The sequence below is a fragment of the Cotesia typhae genome, unplaced genomic scaffold, assembly GCF_013202065.1.
Source record: "Cotesia typhae breed Kobodo isofemale line unplaced genomic scaffold, CoteBio_Ctyphae contig_17, whole genome shotgun sequence".
Lineage (NCBI taxonomy): Eukaryota > Metazoa > Arthropoda > Insecta > Hymenoptera > Braconidae > Cotesia > Cotesia typhae.
In genome coordinates this window covers 388,947-406,838 of record NW_027423724.1, presented here as the reverse complement: position 1 = coordinate 406,838, position 17,892 = coordinate 388,947, and the positions used below count along the sequence as shown (strand labels likewise).

Below are 17,892 nucleotides of genomic sequence, written 5' to 3'. Positions count from 1 at the left end.
CAAATCTTAAAAAATATTGATTTTTTTATTCGTATCATAATTATAATTAGTAATTACTTATTGATTAAGTTGCAAATTCAACGAAAAAAATTTTTAATTGTATTTTTCTGAAGTTTTTTTATTTTTAAATAAATTTCTCATTTAAATCACACCATAATATTTGAATTTATCATTTAATAATTCAATTTTAATGAAATTCTAGCTAAAAATATATTGTGTATGATCATTACGAAGAATATGGGATGTTTCTTTGTTGCTGTGTATTATGATACAGATTAATTGCGGTTTATTTTTATTGCTCTAGTAGTACTACTGAGCTTTCACTTGACCTTGAATGCGTTCAACAAATCTCCCCTTTAATTGCAGCGCTTTCTTTGTTTTCGCATACTAATCCCGCGAGAGTAAGAACAAAGCTTAGTGTGCATTGATCAGTGTGACGCCGTTGTATGTATACTTTGTTAAATTTGAGGTTAGATCGACTTTAACAATCATTAAAATGAGTGAAAAAATTGGTAATAAAACTTGGAATTATTTAATTGGATTTGAAAGAAGCCAAATAAATAATAATAAGCTGCCTTCGTATCGTGACTTACTGAATTTGTTTATGTATAAACATCAGTCTTTAAAATTAACTATTCGAAATAGTGCTACTAGTGTTATTAACGATACTAATACTATTTGGGCTAGTTTCAAGATTCCAACTATACGTCCTCAGCACAGTCTTGCGAAGTTGGATAAATTTTATGCCGAATATATAAAAGTGAAGACACATCATAAGAGGGAAAAAAGATCGAAAGCACAAAAACAGAATGTTGAAAAGTTTAACCAAAAACTAGATAAATTGTTCGATATTTCCAATTCCACAATGGTTAAGAATTTGCCAAAAGCGCAGCAACAGTTTCTGAATGAGTGTCAAAAGGGAAAAAGCAATCTTCACTCGCCCGTTACTACTTTCTTGCCGGTGGAAACTTTTCAGAATAAATCTGATACTGAACAGGAGATAGCAAATGAAGATAATGAGAACAATACAGACGAATTTGGTTAGTTTCTTCTCACATACACCCTTGTGGAAATAATTCTCTGAAAAAACTCTTGAAAAGTCTTTATAACTCTGAATAAGACTTTTCGAAAGTCTTCACATCCCTAACTAAGTAAAGGAAAGACTTAATAAGTCTTCAAAACTCTGCAATACTCTTCAAAAGTCAAATTTTTCCTGCAATTTCGGAATTTCTCAAAGAGTTATTAAGACTTGATAAGACTTGTTCAGTTTTACAGGAAAAGAAGAAAATATTTCTTTTCAAAAAAATTACTTATCAGAATTAAATAAAACTATAAAAAAGAAGTAATGCATGTTTTAAAAAAATTTTTTTTAAATAATATTTTCATCACGAAAATACTTTGATGGGCATCGAATCACTCATAGTTGAGCAAGTCAAAACATCAACAGCAAATGAAGTGCACTTGATGTTGAAACAGATACTACTCAAAGAGTAAATCCAATCGGTATTTAATTTGGACTATCAAATATTAAAGTCAACTTTCTAGGTAGGAAAGAATTTTCTATCCACACGCTATCTGCTGGAATTAATTGATACCTAACATATTTTAGTTTACGAATTTACAGTTAGAATCTTTGAGTGTTCTTAGTTTCTAATAGGTGGCATGTGGTTAGAAAATTCTTTCCTACCTAGAAAGTTGACTTTAATATTTGATAGTCCAAATTAAATACCGATTGGATTTACTCTTTGAGTAATATCTGTTTCCAACAGCAAGTGCACTTCATTTGCTGTTGATGTTTTGACTTGCTCAACTATGAGTGATTCGATGCCCATCAAAGTATTTTCGTGATGAAAATATTATTTAAAAAAAATTTTTTTAAAACATGCATTAATTCTTTTTTATAGTTTTATTTAATTCTGATACGTAATTTTTTTGAAAAGAAATATTTTCTTCTTTTCCTGTAAAACTGAACAAGTCTTATCAAGTCTTAATAACTCTTTGAGAAATTCCGAAATTGCAGGGAAAATTTGACTTTTGAAGAGTATTGCAGAGTTTTGAAGACTTATTAAGTCTTTCCTTCACTTAGTTAGGGATGTGAAGAATTTCGAAAAGTCTTATTCAGAGTTATAAAGACTTGTCAAGAGTTTTTTCAGAGAATTATTTCCACAAGGGCAACTATAAATTATCAAGCTCAACAATCAATCATTTTTTAATAATCGAAAACAATTTCTTATAATTTAGACTCATATTATTTCTACTTACTTGTAAAATTTAATTCGCATTAAAATTCTAATTTTCTTAACCTCATTTTCTGAAAATTGAATTCTATCTAATTTTTCAATATTTTAAAATTTGTTTCTAGATTGATAATTTTTTTTTCTAATTATTAGTCTATCATTTTTGGTAAAATTTCTATCAAGTAAATCTGAATAAGTGAGATAAATCAAAATTTATTTAATTTAATCTAACGCGCCAAAAGAAGTATAACTTCGAAAAATTTGTTTTCGATTTTTTTGCAGTCGAAAATCCCCACGCTATTAAAAAATTGAAGTCACTGTAACCAATAAATTTAAAATACATATCATTTTATCTTATTTTTATTGGGTAAAATTGACGGAAACTCAATTCAAAGAATATCTTTGCTTCTGAATAACAGAAGCTGAATATAAAATTTGAAAAATGTTTTAATCGATTGGGTTTATTTATTTAATTCTGAAAAAATTATTTTAGGCATGAAATTATCGCAACATTCGATGCCAGCAAGTTTTTGTAGTCTATCATCAAATTCCAGTGGGTTGAAACGAACATATTCTGATTTTGAGAATGAACTCCCTGTACCTCGTAAAAGAAAAAAATCAATATTTTAACTCCAGAACTTGTATCAGCTTTAGATCGCACTGGAACTAGTGATAGAGATGCAATGTTTATCATTGCAGCTGTTATAGAAAGTCTGGGATTAGATATTGATAAATATAATGTGAGTTATTCTTCTATTCGCAATGCACGTATTTCTAAGAGAGAAGAAATTGTCGATGCAATTAAAAAAGAAGAAATCGACGAATCTTGCGTAGTTCATTGGGATGGAAAAATGCTACCTACAGGACAAGGAACATCAAAAGAAGAACGGCTTTCGATACACATTTCAGGAATAAGTGGTGAAAAATTTTTAGAAGCTCCGTTGCTTTCTGACGGCACAGGTATAAGTCAAGCTTCAGCCGTATTTCAGGCTCTGACGACACGCAATATTTGCGATAATATTAAAGGAATGTGTTTCGATACGACTGCTTCAAACACAGCTATATTGTCAGATTGTTAAATTACATTTTCAAACCTACGCTAGTCATAATAATTAAAGGATATAATAAGAAGTCAAAATTTTTGGGTGTTTTTCAACGAGCTGTAATTTCGAATAGAATGATTGTAGAGCAAAAACAAAAAAAAGCAAATAGTAGCTCTAAGTGTCTAGTTTTTAGATACGACCATGACAATTTTTTTATCACGTTTGAGTCTGGAGAAATGCTGAGGAAACTACAAGAAAAAAAATTTTCCAAATTTTTTCTTGTCTAAAAAAAGGTCTACGTGCTTCAAAAATGTTTTTCCATTCTTTCACTCAAAAACGCTTGCAAAAATTTAATGTCCTTTTATTTGACAGAATTAGAAAGCCTGTGCGATGATTTGCCGCGGAGTTATCGTCAATCAAAGCAAAGAAGTTCTTTTTAACTTTGATAATTAATAACTCTGGAATAATGGTCGTATGAGAAATTGAAGGAGAGTTTTAAAAACTACACGATATTTTCTATGAGATTCAGAGAATGGCTTTTGACAAAAAAAAATTTTTTTAATTGAAAATTCAAATCTCAATGAAAAAGATTTTTTTCTTAAGAATCTTTATTTTTTCGATCAAAAAGATTGATTTTTTAGAAATTTGAAAAAAAAACAAAAAAAATTTCAAGAAAATATATAAAAATTGAGAAATTGCTCACAATGACGATTTTTGCGAAAACAAAAAATTTGAAGCTTCGGGACACTATGGAACAAAAAATCGCAGCACTTTGAATTTTCCAGGGATTTTAGGAGATACTTTAAGGTTAAAAAATTACCCATGAAATTTTTCGTTCATCCATTTTATCCAAAGTTATACCAAGTTATCCAAATATCTTTAATTATGCAAATTTTTGTCTTTTTTTCAGTCAAAATTTTCAATTCAGAAAAAATTTTCTCGTCAAAAACAATTCATTGCATCTCATAGAAAATATCGTGTAGTTTTCGAAACCCTTTTTGATTTCACATACGATCATTATTCCCAGAGTTATTGTTTATCAAAAGTAAAAAGAACTTTTTTGCTTTGATGACGATAACTCCGCGGCAAATCATCTCACAGGCTTTTTGATTCTGTCAAATAAACGGGCATTAAATTTTCTTAAAGAGCTTTTGAGTAAAAGAATGAAAAAACATTTTTGAAGCCAGTAGACTTTTTTTTAGACTAGAAAAAATTTGGAAAATTTTTTTTTTTATAGTTTCCTTAGGATTTCTTCAGACTTAAACGTGATAAAAAATTGTCATGATCGTATCTGAAAACTAGACACTTAGAGCAACTATTTGCTTGTTTTCTGTTTTTGCTCTGCGATCATTTTATTCGGAGTTACAGCTCGTTGAAAAATACACAAAAATTTAGAATTTTTTTATGTCCCATAATTTTTGTGACTAGTGTATATTTTTATCAACCATTTCAATCAAAACAGATGTTTTTTTTTAAGGTGACACCAAAGGTGCTTGTCCTTTACTAGAGAAAAAAATTGGTCGTGATTTATTATACCTTGTTTGTCGTCATCATACGTCAGAGTTGATGTTACGAAATGTAGCAGAGGTTGCTTGGCCAGCCACAAATGGTCCAAATGTACCTATTTTCAAACGATTTAGAGACAATTGGGATAACATTGATAATGTAGTATATGAAATCGGTTCCAATGATGAACATATTACCGACATTTTGAATGACAAAAAAAAAGACATTCTCGATTTTATTGACAATCAATTAAAGGTATGAATTAATTCAATTTTACATTAATAATTGTGTATTTAAATGATGAACTAGTTTTTGACTCATTTTTGTGTGTATTAAGGACTTATAAGTTTTTAATTGATAAATTTCAAATATCTTTTTGCTCGAATATTGTACAAAGTGTATTTTTTCATTAATTTTATTTACAAATTTAACTAATTACATTATCATTCACTATCAAAGAAACCCATTGGTTGCTGATAATGATTACAGTTTTCTCACTTTTTTATTTTTCTTTCTTTTCATATTTTTCAATAAGAATCATCATCCAGGAGACGACTATAAAGAATTACTGGAACTAAGCAGTATCTTTTTAGGTGGTGGAGGTGATAAAGTTCAATTTAAAGCCCCTGGCGCTTGTCACCATGCAAGATGGCTTTCAAAAGCTCTTTATTGTTTCAAGATATATTTATTTCGTAAGCAGTTTAAAGTACCAGCGAAAGAAACAGATGCTTTGCGAAAAATTTGTGTTTTTGTTGTATTATTTTACGTGAAAATATGGTTTACTGCTCCATATGCGATAAAAGCCCCAAACTTAAACTTACAATTAGTAAAAGATCTTATCGAACATCGAAAAATTCATCCGGAAATCGCTAATGCAGCTCTTGAAAAATTATCTAAACATCTATGGTATTTGCATGAACAACTTGCTTGCTTGGCGCTGTTTGATAATACAGTATTACTAGAAGAAAAATTGAAAATTACTAAAAAAAATTAATGGTATTCCCGCTGTAAAGCAATCGAATAAGCATTACTCAGAGCCTTACAAAACAATTACTTCACTCAGTGAAAAAAACATCAGTGATTTTGTGACACCAAATTCAGTTTTCATCTTTAAACAGTTTAACCTTTCATATGAATTTTTAAATTCTGAATTTCATACTTGGGAATCAAATTTTGAGTACCAAAAATGTTCTGAAACATTCAAAAAGTTAAAAGTTGTAAATGATACTGCTGAGCGAGGAGTAGCTCTGACTCAAAGATTCAATGAAGCTTTCACCCGCAATGAAGATGAACGACATAAAGTTTTTCAAACAGTACAGCATTACCGTTTGCAACAAACTGTGTACTAAATCAACTTACAGCATAAAGAAAATGCTGTAAAATATTTAATTTATCGTATTTGATCATACATGTAGTTGAGTTCAAAGTTACATAGACCTGATATCTTAGTAATTTATTTAAAAATAAAAAAACTTCAGAAAAATACAATTAAAAATTTTTTTCGTTGAATTTGCAACTTAGTCAATAAGTAATTACTAATTATAATTATGATTCGAATAAAAAAATCAATATTTTTTAAGATTTGATTCAACATTTTGTGGAAATTCAATGCTACGTAAACTTCAATGACTAATATCTCAGAAAATATCGATCTTAGTGATTTGGTGGTATGGACCTTTTTTGTAGAGAATTGAATTTCCTACAAAATTATCATTTACATTTTTTCTGTATGTCTTGTTGTTTATGAGATAATGAGTGAAAAAACAAGAATTCTATGAAAAATTCGGTTTGGCGGTCCGTACTACCCCACCAGTATGAGTTACGACTTCGCGACAATGGACACTTTTGTAGAGCATTCAATTCTGAAAAAAATCCGCCCATGTTCAAAGCGATGCTATGAAATGCCACTGAGCTATAGAAATTAAAAAAAAAAATGAAAGTTCTCGTATATTTCAAATGGGAAATCTTCACACGCTGTGTAGGAGTACTTAATATTAATATTAAGGGCTCAAACTTTCAGGGAATTTTTTTGGGTGTATTTCCAACAAAATTTCGGGATGGGAGCGAGAAAAAAAATAGTCGCAAAAAAAAGCACCCTAATTATATATATATATATATATATATATATATATATATATATATATATATATATATACGCTATAACGCGGCTTGTCACGACGATAGCGTGGAGAATTCTCAAGGGATCTGAACTAAAATCAACGTACTTATTTTATAGACTTTTAGGACGGGCAAGTTCAACTATGAGCTTAATCGGTTAAATAGTTTAGAAATAATATCATTTCAAAATTCTGAAATTTTGAAAATTTGATACTTTCACTACCTTTTCTTCAAATAACTTTTGAATGTGTCAAGATATCCGATTTCTGTATAATGCATCTGAAAGCTGAAGAATTAAGCATCAATTTATGTGCATTCATTTTTTTCTAAAGCAATAAATATCCATCTCATGAACATTTTTAAGAAATTTTACGCTTGCAGTCGTTTTGTCTACACAAAACTGATTGAAAAGTACGAAAGTACAATAATTCTTTGCCTTCTATTTTTCTATTTAACAGCGAAATCTGAGAGATGAAAACGTTCTGAAAGTAAATTTAATAGTAGAAAAAAATTTATTTGAATCGAAAGTAAAGTTGTTAAACGTGATTCATCCATGAAGCAGTGAATTAGCCAGTAACTTCGTCATTACACAGATTTCTACATCACCCATGAGGTACTGTGTGTTAAGATGTATCCCCTTTCTTTTACGTGGTGGGTCTCCAGTAGACTTTTACCACGTAGAGAGGGGGAGGAAAGCAAAATATTGATTTAAGTTTTATAAGGGTTAAAAATCAAATGTATTTATAATTTTATATCTAATTACTCAATCATTCAATACAAAAATAAAGATTATGTGATCAGAGTACACTTCTCCGAAGTAAAACTTCTTTAGCAAGAAAAAAATCGTATCTTAAAATCTAATTGTAATTTTAATTAATAAATAAAAATGAAATCCACTTCCATTTCGGCTGCCGAATGGCACCCTTTTTATATTACGGTCTCAGCTAGGCAATGGACCTATATGGAAAAATTCTTATTTATATTAGGATTTTTTAAAACATTGGCTGCATCATAAAAAGAATAAAGTACTAGGAAGATTGAATGATGAATAACAATTAAAAATAATTAAAGCTATTAGCTTAAGCCGTGGTATCTTTAAGACTTTACTGGTTTCGATGAATTCGATGATCGAGAAGTATCACAGTATCATACGGTATAACATAATCATTTTTTCTGGCAACATGTTTCAGACTGTGTTTCACAGGAAGCTTCTAGAACACATTGAAAGGCTCGACGAAGCATTTAAGTCTATGACTAGCCTGGATGTCAAACTGTGGATAGAAATTTGGGCTGATTATTGTCCAAATCGAGAAATTACTGTTCCGCAAGCAACATTACTGAAAAATTATTTTATAAAATACCTAGTCGCTAAACAATGTAAGTAAATTCTAATTTTTTATGTAAATTAGTTATTTTATTTGTAAATTAATTAAAGTAATCATGTTGAAGTAATTACATTATTTACTTATATTCATTTGAATTAATTAAATTTTTATATTTTACAATTAATATCCCAATCTAGGGTCTACCAAAATTTGATAATCATCAGCATAAAGCCGTATGGGATTGGATAGAAGCGTGGAACCTGGATAAAAGCAGATTTTTAGAATTACCAACGCCGCAATCATCTAAGAATTCAGTCGCCAGCAAGGTACCAGAAAGAGAATACTCACTTCCCAGCCCTTGCAATAGAAAATCTACTACAGCAGAGTTAACTACCGGCAAAGTGCCAAAAAATAAAGTTTACCCTTCCATCCTGAACACTAAAGATTCTAGTCGTGAAAACCAGAAAATTAACATTAAACTTTACAGACTCGAAAAATTGGATAAGGGAAAAAAAACTGTTCGTATAAGAGAAAAAAATTAGGAAAACAGTTGACCCAAAAGACCATTCCTCCAACTTCTCGCTTATTCCATACGTAATTGTCGGCCGAGGCGGAGCCGAGGTTGACAAACATGTGATCTGAGGCTTTCTTATTTTACTTCCCGTGGAAGGTATACCATTTTCTCGCTCGACAGAGGCAGAAAGCGGCAACTTTGTTTAGCATAGAGGGCCGAAAATTGAAGACGCTTTCTGCCCGTCGAGCAAAAAAACTTTTTTTTTTTTTTTTTTTTTTTTTCGACAACGATAACTCACGAACTAATGAACCGATTTTGATCGGGCTCGCAGCGATCGACGTGGTTTTTTTTATGTTAAGAGCTGATTAGTTCTCGAAAAGGATCAGTAGAGGCGTTTAAAAGTAATTCCAAAAAAACCACCTTTGAAATAATTTTCTTTTGTAGTTTTTTTGAAATTTCTCAAAATCCACCTGCTTGAATCGGTCCAAATTATATTTAAAATCTATGTTTGGTAAAGTTTCTTTGAATGGCAGCAACCGCGATAATATATTTATTTATTAGCAAAATTGCTATCATACAAAAATACAAAATTTTTAATGGCAAGCTCTTAAAAATACTTTTCTATGGTATAATTTTTAATATTAATTTTATAAATTTTTAATCTATTCCTTCCCCTTCTCACTTTTTATATTATTTGGTAAGTCATTGTACCATTCGAAGCCTCGGTACACCAGACTCCTCTCTGCAGAGTGTGTTCTGGAGTACCGAATCTTCGATGAAATCGGTCAAGCCGTTCGAAGGTTATGAGTTTCAGTAATTTTTTTGACTTATTCCGCAGTGATCAGTTACATTATTCTGTGCTTTTTAGCATGGTTGCAGCGATTTCGGAGACTTGACTTCTCGACCGCATGGCTTGTGCATGCTTAACCAAGCTTTATTATATTTCTATCGCGTTATTGCTTACTAATTGTGATTCCAGCTACGAATAAATAAACTTAACTGTGAAAAATATTTATGTGAAAGTAAAATTAGTGATATTTACAATTATTTATATATATATAAATAATAACAACGAAGTTGTTTAATAATTTGAACTCCACAAACTATCCAGGTCCTAGTATTTCATCATTTTCAGTATCGACTTTTAATCAATTTTTTTTCGATCTTGTCTTTTTTTGATTAAACTATAGGGATTTGAGAATCAAAAAATGGCAAATTCAATATGAAACAGTTTAAATATTTTTTCTAAAGCTCCATAGTAATGAAGGAGTAGGATGCACTGAAGTCGCTCGATTTGGCACATAAAAGAACCTTGAAATATAATATTTCTCAACTTAAACTTACCTCCATAACAAGCCAAATTTCATCTCTTTTATTAGATCTTCCACATCGATTGCGATAAATACCGTAGAAGTGTGGAACATTAGGGTGATTATTCAAATCCCGAAGAACTTTGTACTCTTCGATTATTAAATCTTGAGTTTCGGACGTTAGAACTTGGATTTTGATTGCGACTTTATTGTGACCTATAGAAAAGTAAAACCATTATTATGAATCTGTTATAGATATTCAAGTTAGTAATGAAATAATCAAGGAAGCAATGAAATTTATTGTGAATGGAATGAATTCGAATTGTCCGTATACGATAAGTAAGATACTAATTAATACATATTGCTTGTCATTAATTTTTGTTGCAGTCGCCATCGCATAGTCATACTTTGAGAAAATGGTTTTTATCAGCTTGTTTATCAAAAATAAGAATTCAACAGCTGAAAAACGCGTATAAAGGGCTCAAGTTGCACCAAAAATATTGTTTACCCAGAATATGCGAAAAAATTTAATTTTATTACAGTTCGAATAGTACAAGTCAGATCGTACTTTTTGTACATTATTATTACCTTGCACCAAAGAACTGCAATTATTTCTGGATACCACAACAAAATCGATTAATGTATTCGGGAGATATCATCGACAAAACACTTAAGGCAAGTGTTTTTAAATAACTTTTGTTAAAATAGTGAAGGTTGCGATAAATTGATAAGTACTTTTCCTTTAAGCAATTGAATTCTCTCTAATAAAGTTCTTATGGTTTTTTTTTTATTTTCCATATGTCTATTACAATCAGAAATTCAGAAAACTTGAAATTTTTACTGTCATTTTACACTGAGTCAAATGACTCGTGTTTGTAGAGTCTTTTTTTGACTCTAAAATTATTTACAATGTACCAAAAAAGCATTTTTTTACAAAATTTTGATATATTTTATTAAATTGTATCATTTGAATTCAATTGTAATTTTTTAAAAAGAAATAAACAATTTTATAAATAGAATCACGGATTCTGTGATACTTATGAACTTAGTAGTTGTTATCATTAAATGTGAATTTCATATTTATTTAACTTACATTCATTTATTTATTATTATTTACCGTACAATAAAATAGAATGGAACGTAAGCAGAAAGTATACATCATTAATAATCAACTAAATAGTGTTGCCGTGAAGTAAAAATCTCCACTCTTCCTTCCCCTTCCCTTTAGATTCGAGCTCAAAAGTCTAATGAAAGTTTAATAAAACATTTTTTTTTGAAATTTTAAATTATCATAACTTTTGAATGAATCAACCGATATTTATGCGATTGACAGCAATCGATGCAGTTTTTTGAGGCCAATAAGAATCAACATTCAGATGGAAAATTTCGGAGAAATAAAAAAAGACACTTTTTTTGATTTTCTTTCGTTCACGATATCTCACGAATGAATCGACCAATTTTAACCGGATTGGTAGCGATCGACGTGGTTTTTCAATGTTAAGAGCTGATTAGATTTTGGAATCAATCGATATAGCCGTTTAAAAGTTATTCCGAAAAAACCAGTTTTGAAAAATTTTTTTTTTTTAGTTTATTCGAAATTTTTCGAAATCTACCAGTCTGAATCGGTTGAAATATTCAGGAAATCTGAGTTTGATAAAACTCTTTTGAACACCGTTTAGTTTATTCAAATCGGTCAAGTCGTTCAAAAGTTATAAGAGGTTTACACACACACACACACACACACACCGTGACAATCTCGCGGGGATAGTCAGAGAAGCTTCCTGTGACCTTCAAACGTCAAGATATGATGAAACTTCGATTTTTGCAAAATGGAGTAAAAACAATAACTTCCCAATTTTTGAAAATTTTTAATTTTTTTAGCGGGAAGTTAAAATGATAAATTATAATTTCTAAAAAATTATTAAATACAATTTTTAAATGTTTTTAAAAAAATTCGGGGGGATTGAACGAAATATTCTTAATGATTATAAAAAACCTTTCATTTTTTTTTGTTTCGTCATAGTAGTACGAGAAATACCTTCTATTTTAATGAATCTGAAAATTTGTAAATAAATATTTCATACTCCGACGAAAATCTTGAAGTGTTTAATTCAGCCCCGTAATATGTCATTTCTTTTCTTCTTAAATTTTGGCTAATTATTTAGAAATGTAAGTAAGCGTTTATACATTTTTACTCTTTTATTTTAGACATTTCTCACTAATAGTTGGGAACCCTGCGCTTTTTAAGAATTAACTCATTGCTACATTAAAAATTTGTCAAAAGTTAAATCAATTCTCTGTCACTGCAGCACATAAAAATAAAATTGATCCCGTATAATCAATAAAATAAAAGTACCTAAATTCTTAGCTGTATTCGCAGCTGTTTATTGGAACTTTAATAAATTTTTAATTAGTGTGACAAGTAATGAAATTACACTAAAATAAATTTAGTAGAGTTTTCAATGTATTCAATTTTTCTATTGTTACGTTCTGGATTTTCCGAACTTCAAGATTGATTTTCAGGCCGGTCGCATAAGCTGATCGATAAATTCCCGGTGGGCCGCACAGATAATGTCTCGTATCATGATTTTTATTTATAAGATTATTGTTAATTTTTATTGATAGGAACTGGGTGGAACAGCTAATAAACGCTCGCCCCTATTAGAAGTAATTAGTCAAGATTAACATTGTAACAAAAAAATTTAATGATAAGAACAAGGTTAGATAGAAGCCGGTGGACAAGGTCCGAGCTCGAGGAGCTCTCCCGTTCGACTAACAGTTAATTATTTAATTATACAAATGATCAGTGGCAGCCATTGTTGGGCTCAGGTTACATCTCGAGACCGTCGTCGAGGCCCGGATTCCATGCTGACGTCGGTACATTACCGTTTCGCGGGTCGCTATGACTTCTTACGTCTAAAATTTCCGTTGCCGCGTTGCCAATTCAGCAACGAAGCAACGAATTTCCTTTGGAATGTAATTCTGAGAAAATCATTTAATAATTTTACAATAAATTATCGATTTACAGTTTAAATTTTTACCAGAACGTCACACCTTAATTATTATATAAATTATTGTCACTTAATTTAAACTATTTTCTTTAATCCATTTTAAAACTGTTTAATTTAACTGAATTTTCGTTTCCTTGTCAACGTGAAATTATGACAAAATTTATTTTGTTGTAAGCCGAGAGATTTTATTTATTTAAATTTATTTAAAAATTGAACTAATACTTTAGTCTCGACCTTGAGTGTCTGTTTTTAATCATCAACTTATTTTATATTTAAGGGATTTAAATAAAGCTGACGAAATTAACTGAATGAATTGATATTAAGTTAATAGTTTATTAATTAGAATTTTAATTATACTGATGGTGGAAATTAGTTAACTTAAATGATATTGAGAAATTGAACGGTATGTTCTGTCAATGGGTCGCGGTATGTGTACGTAAACGTGGTTACTATGTTAACTGGTTGACGAAAATTGCTTATTTTTCAGAGTTCAATTTTGCATTTGGATTGCTTACTGGAAAGGAGTTGAAGATAGGGGCGGAGTATTTACGAAAGTGCAATAACTATTGGTAATTGTCGAAGTGTGGGTGTAAGTTTCGTCTCCAGAAGGAAAAAAATACTTGGATTCACCTTAGAGAGAGAAGGTTAGCGATTATACAAGAAAGTAAATTCACGTGATCATCTTTTCAAATATTTCTTTAACTGGGAAAAAACAAGATAATAAAGCAATTAAATAAATATGTTCAAAGATGAAAATTTCCCAGCGAGGGATAAAAAAAGGGCGAAAGCGGATTAAGTCATAAATTTAAGCTGAATAGGTCCGTATCTCATTACCGTTCAAGTTTTACAAGTGGTAAAAATATGTTTTACAAAAGTTGACAAACTATATGTTAAGAAAAAATATTTAGTTAAAATAATTTTAAACATGAGGGTATTAAAAACTAACTCAGTTCACAAATGCAATTTTCTGAAATAAAATTAACAACATAAAATACGAAACTTAAAATTTTACTATTTTTAACAGTGTCTTCTACATAGAGTTTGAACGCGGGAAAATAGCTGACGCTCTCTCTCTCTCTCTCTCGGTCTTGCGTCTCTGACGCATAACTTTTGACGATTTTTCTTATGAACGAAATTTTACGAATGATTTATTCTTCACTTTCAACAAATTAATTTAAACAAACATTTTAACAATTATTATTTGGTTCTAATTTTTACTATTGTTTGATTTTATGCAATTCAATTTTATTTCGAATTAACTATTGAACTATTACCTGATTTTAATTTGATTTTAAATTCTGATGATTTCACTAAAACTTTTTACTGAGAGAATTTAATGAATTTTAGTGTTGATTGAATTTTTTCTTAAATAATTTTAATTTCGACTTACTCGATTTCAATTTGACTGGCTTAAGCCAAATCTTTAATTACGAGATTACTAACAATTATCATTTTACACACGACATGAGAGTCTGAAGTTAATAACCCGAAATATGTTCCTAGTATTATTAACCCAGATAGGCCTATGGGTAAAATAAATAACCTGGCTAGGACAAATTATTTTCACTCAACAAATTAATTAATAACTCGAAATAGGTCCTGGTACTATTAATTGATTGTTTTATAATTTTTCTAATCTTAATTCTAAATTTAATTTTAATTCGTAAAAACTAGCGATTGTGACCAATGTTACGGCCTCGTGTATCTCGTACATTCTCTATTCATATTATTATTATTATTTGTTATTAATTGCTCAGGGGGGTTTTCCCCGGAGTCCGACTCTCCGAGGGCCCAGCCTGAGCGCCATCCATTACTGCTGCACCACTCCGCACAACAAGGCGGTTAGTGAGTGCAGCAGGCCAAATTCATTTGCCTAAGTAGACGCAGGGATCCCAAAATGACAGCCTTTTGCATCCGCACTGCTAGAGACACGGCTGCTGAACTGCAAGCCGGTATCTTCGCAAGTGAAGACACAAAAGACTGTTTCATCCCTCCAAGGACGCCGACAACCAAAACGACGAGCTTGACACGGTAACTTGGGTAGAGTTTGCCAATTTCAAACAGGAGATCCTGATATATCTGGTGTTTGTGCTCTTCTTTGGCCGAGATATTGTATTCGGCTGGGGCCGAAAACTCAATAACATAAATGTCACGAGTGGCCTTGTCAAAGAGCACAATATCAGGTTTGTTGTGGTCAATCCGCCGGGTTGTTGCGAATGGTATGTTCCAATAAATTTTGGAACTGTCATTCTCAACAACCTGCGGAATATCTCCTGGCAAATAATAATAATAATAATAATAATAATAATAATAATAATAATAATAATAATAATAATAATAATAATAATAATAATAATAATAATAATAATAATAATAATAATAATAATAATAATAATAATAATAATAATAATAATAATAATAATAATAATAATAATAATAATAATAATAATAATAATAATAATAATAATAATAATAATAATAATAATAATAATAATAATAATAATAATAATAATAATAATAATATTATTAATAATAATAATATTATTAATATTATTATTATTATTATTATTATTATTATTATTATTATTATTATTATTATTATTATTATTATTATTATTATTATTATTATTATTATTATTATTATTATTATTATTATTATTATTATTATTATTATTATTATTTTGCTATTAAATGCTCAGGGGGGTTATCCTCGGAGTCCGATTCTCCGAGGGCCCAGCCTGAGCTCCATCCGTTACTGCTGGACCACTCCGCACAACAAGGCGGTTAGTGATCACAGCAGGCCAAAGTCATTTCCCTCAAGAGACGGAGAGAACCAAGTATAACAGCCTTCTGCATCCTAACTGCCAAGAACTCAGCTTTTGATGAACAAGCTGGAACTTTGGCAAGTGAGGATACAAAAGACTGTTTCATCCCTCCTAGGACGCCAACAATCAGGACGACAAGCTTGACATGGTAACCTGGGTAAAGTTTGCCAATTTCAAAAAGGAGATCCTGATATATTTGTCTTTTGTGCTCTTCTTTGGCTGAGATGTTGTATTCAGCCGGGGCCTCAAATGTCACTTTTGTTTATGAATTTTATAACTCGACAAGAAATGGCTATTATTGAATGGGCAATAGAAATTTTTGTAGCAAATTAACTGCTCTATAAAAATGGTATCTTATGTTTTGGCGATTAAATTAATCGTTCAAAAGATATTCATCATCAAACTTTCATGTATATCGATTTTAAGAGTTTTTGATTAAATAATCGAAAAATTTCAATTTAATCTATCAGTTTTGAGAAAATTTACACGAAAAAAATTTTTTTTCATCAACTGAGAAACTTCAAAATGTTTTTCAAGCTTTTTTTATGTGTAAGTATTTTTATCTACATTTAAAAAAATAAATTGTACATTATTTATCGCTTAGTTAATCATTGATCAATAAAAAAGCAAAGTTTTTATTATAAATATATTATGATTTCAGTTTTAGAGAAAAAATGTCCAATTAGTTATAAGAAAGTTTTTATTTCAATTTTCAACTGAGCTATTTATTTTCAAACAATTTTTGTTGCAAGTAGGGTAGTTTTTTCGATGCTCTTTCACAACTTGCAATAAAAATTGAAATTGCTCTTCGTCTTTCGTTAAGCATTGGTTATATTCACTTACTAATGCGACACCTCGCTCTGCCACATCATTAACAACTTTCAATTGTGCGAAAAATTCTATATTTTCATTACAACTCTCATCAGTAGACCATAAATCAATATTTTTGTCAAGAAAATCATACGGCAGATCAAAGATCTCAAAAAGTTTTAATGACTTCTTAGAAACAAAGTCACTTATATTTTTTTGCAGAATTAAATGTAAATTTTTTCTATCAATAATAAATCTTCTTGCTTTAGAATCTGTACCTTCGCGAGTCTTAACAGCTTCGATAATATTCTTCTTTATGTTTAATGGAACGGTATCATCAAAAAGTGATAAAATAGCAAGTTCATCACTTAAGTACCATAAATGTGAAGTCATTTTTTCACATGTAGCCAAGGAAATTAAAGATTTAATTTTACTGTACTCAATTAAATTTTTCATAAGTCGTGACTAACAGCAGAAGTCGAAGAAGTTGATGAAAACCAAGCTTTTACATACACCATAACTATGAAAATATAAAATTGTCGAAGACCATCCAATTCTTTCTTAGAAAGGTCCAATTCATCTCTAAAAATAAACATTTTTAGGCAATAAATTGCCTTTGCCATCCATCTTGCATGATGAACTGCACCAGGACAGTTAGAGCAGTTAATTTGCTACAAAAATTTCTATTGCCCATTCAATAATAGCCATTTCTTGTCGAGTTATAAAATTCATAAACAAAAGTGACATTTGACTTAAAATAATCAATCTTAAATCTTCAATATTAGTGAAATGGTGAGGTTTACGGAAAAAACATGAGATACCTTTTTTGTAGAGCATTAAATTTCCTATAAAATTCTTGAAAAAATTTTTTCTGTACGACCAATTAATGATGAGGAATGAATTTTTTTCTATTGGACTGAGAAAAAAATGAAAAACTGCGACGCGGATGATCTTCCTATTAAAATTAAGAGTTCATATTTGGTGAGAATTTTTTTAAGGTGCCTAGTAACCCATTTTTCCGTATTAATTGTAAAAAAAAAAATAGTTGATTTTTTTGACCCACCCTAATATATACAGGGTGTCTCAGAAGTCGTGAGCCACCGGACAGGGTGTGGTAGAAAATTGGATTCTGAATAGAAAAGTCCTTTACCATTTTTCGATCAGACCCATAGAAAAATTACTACAAATTTATG

General features: G+C 30.0%; 1 protein-coding gene across 1 annotated transcript in view; it reads right to left on the bottom strand.

The window, feature by feature from the left end:
* Ninac (STKc_myosinIII_N_like and MYSc_Myo21 domain-containing protein ninaC) overlaps window positions 1-17,892 on the bottom strand; it is a 1,002,000-nt gene that overhangs the window by 975,157 nt on the left and 8,951 nt on the right. The window contains 1 exon segment of the mRNA XM_074259010.1: window positions 10,088-10,269. Within this exon segment, the coding sequence (XP_074115111.1) occupies window positions 10,088-10,269 (182 nt within the window).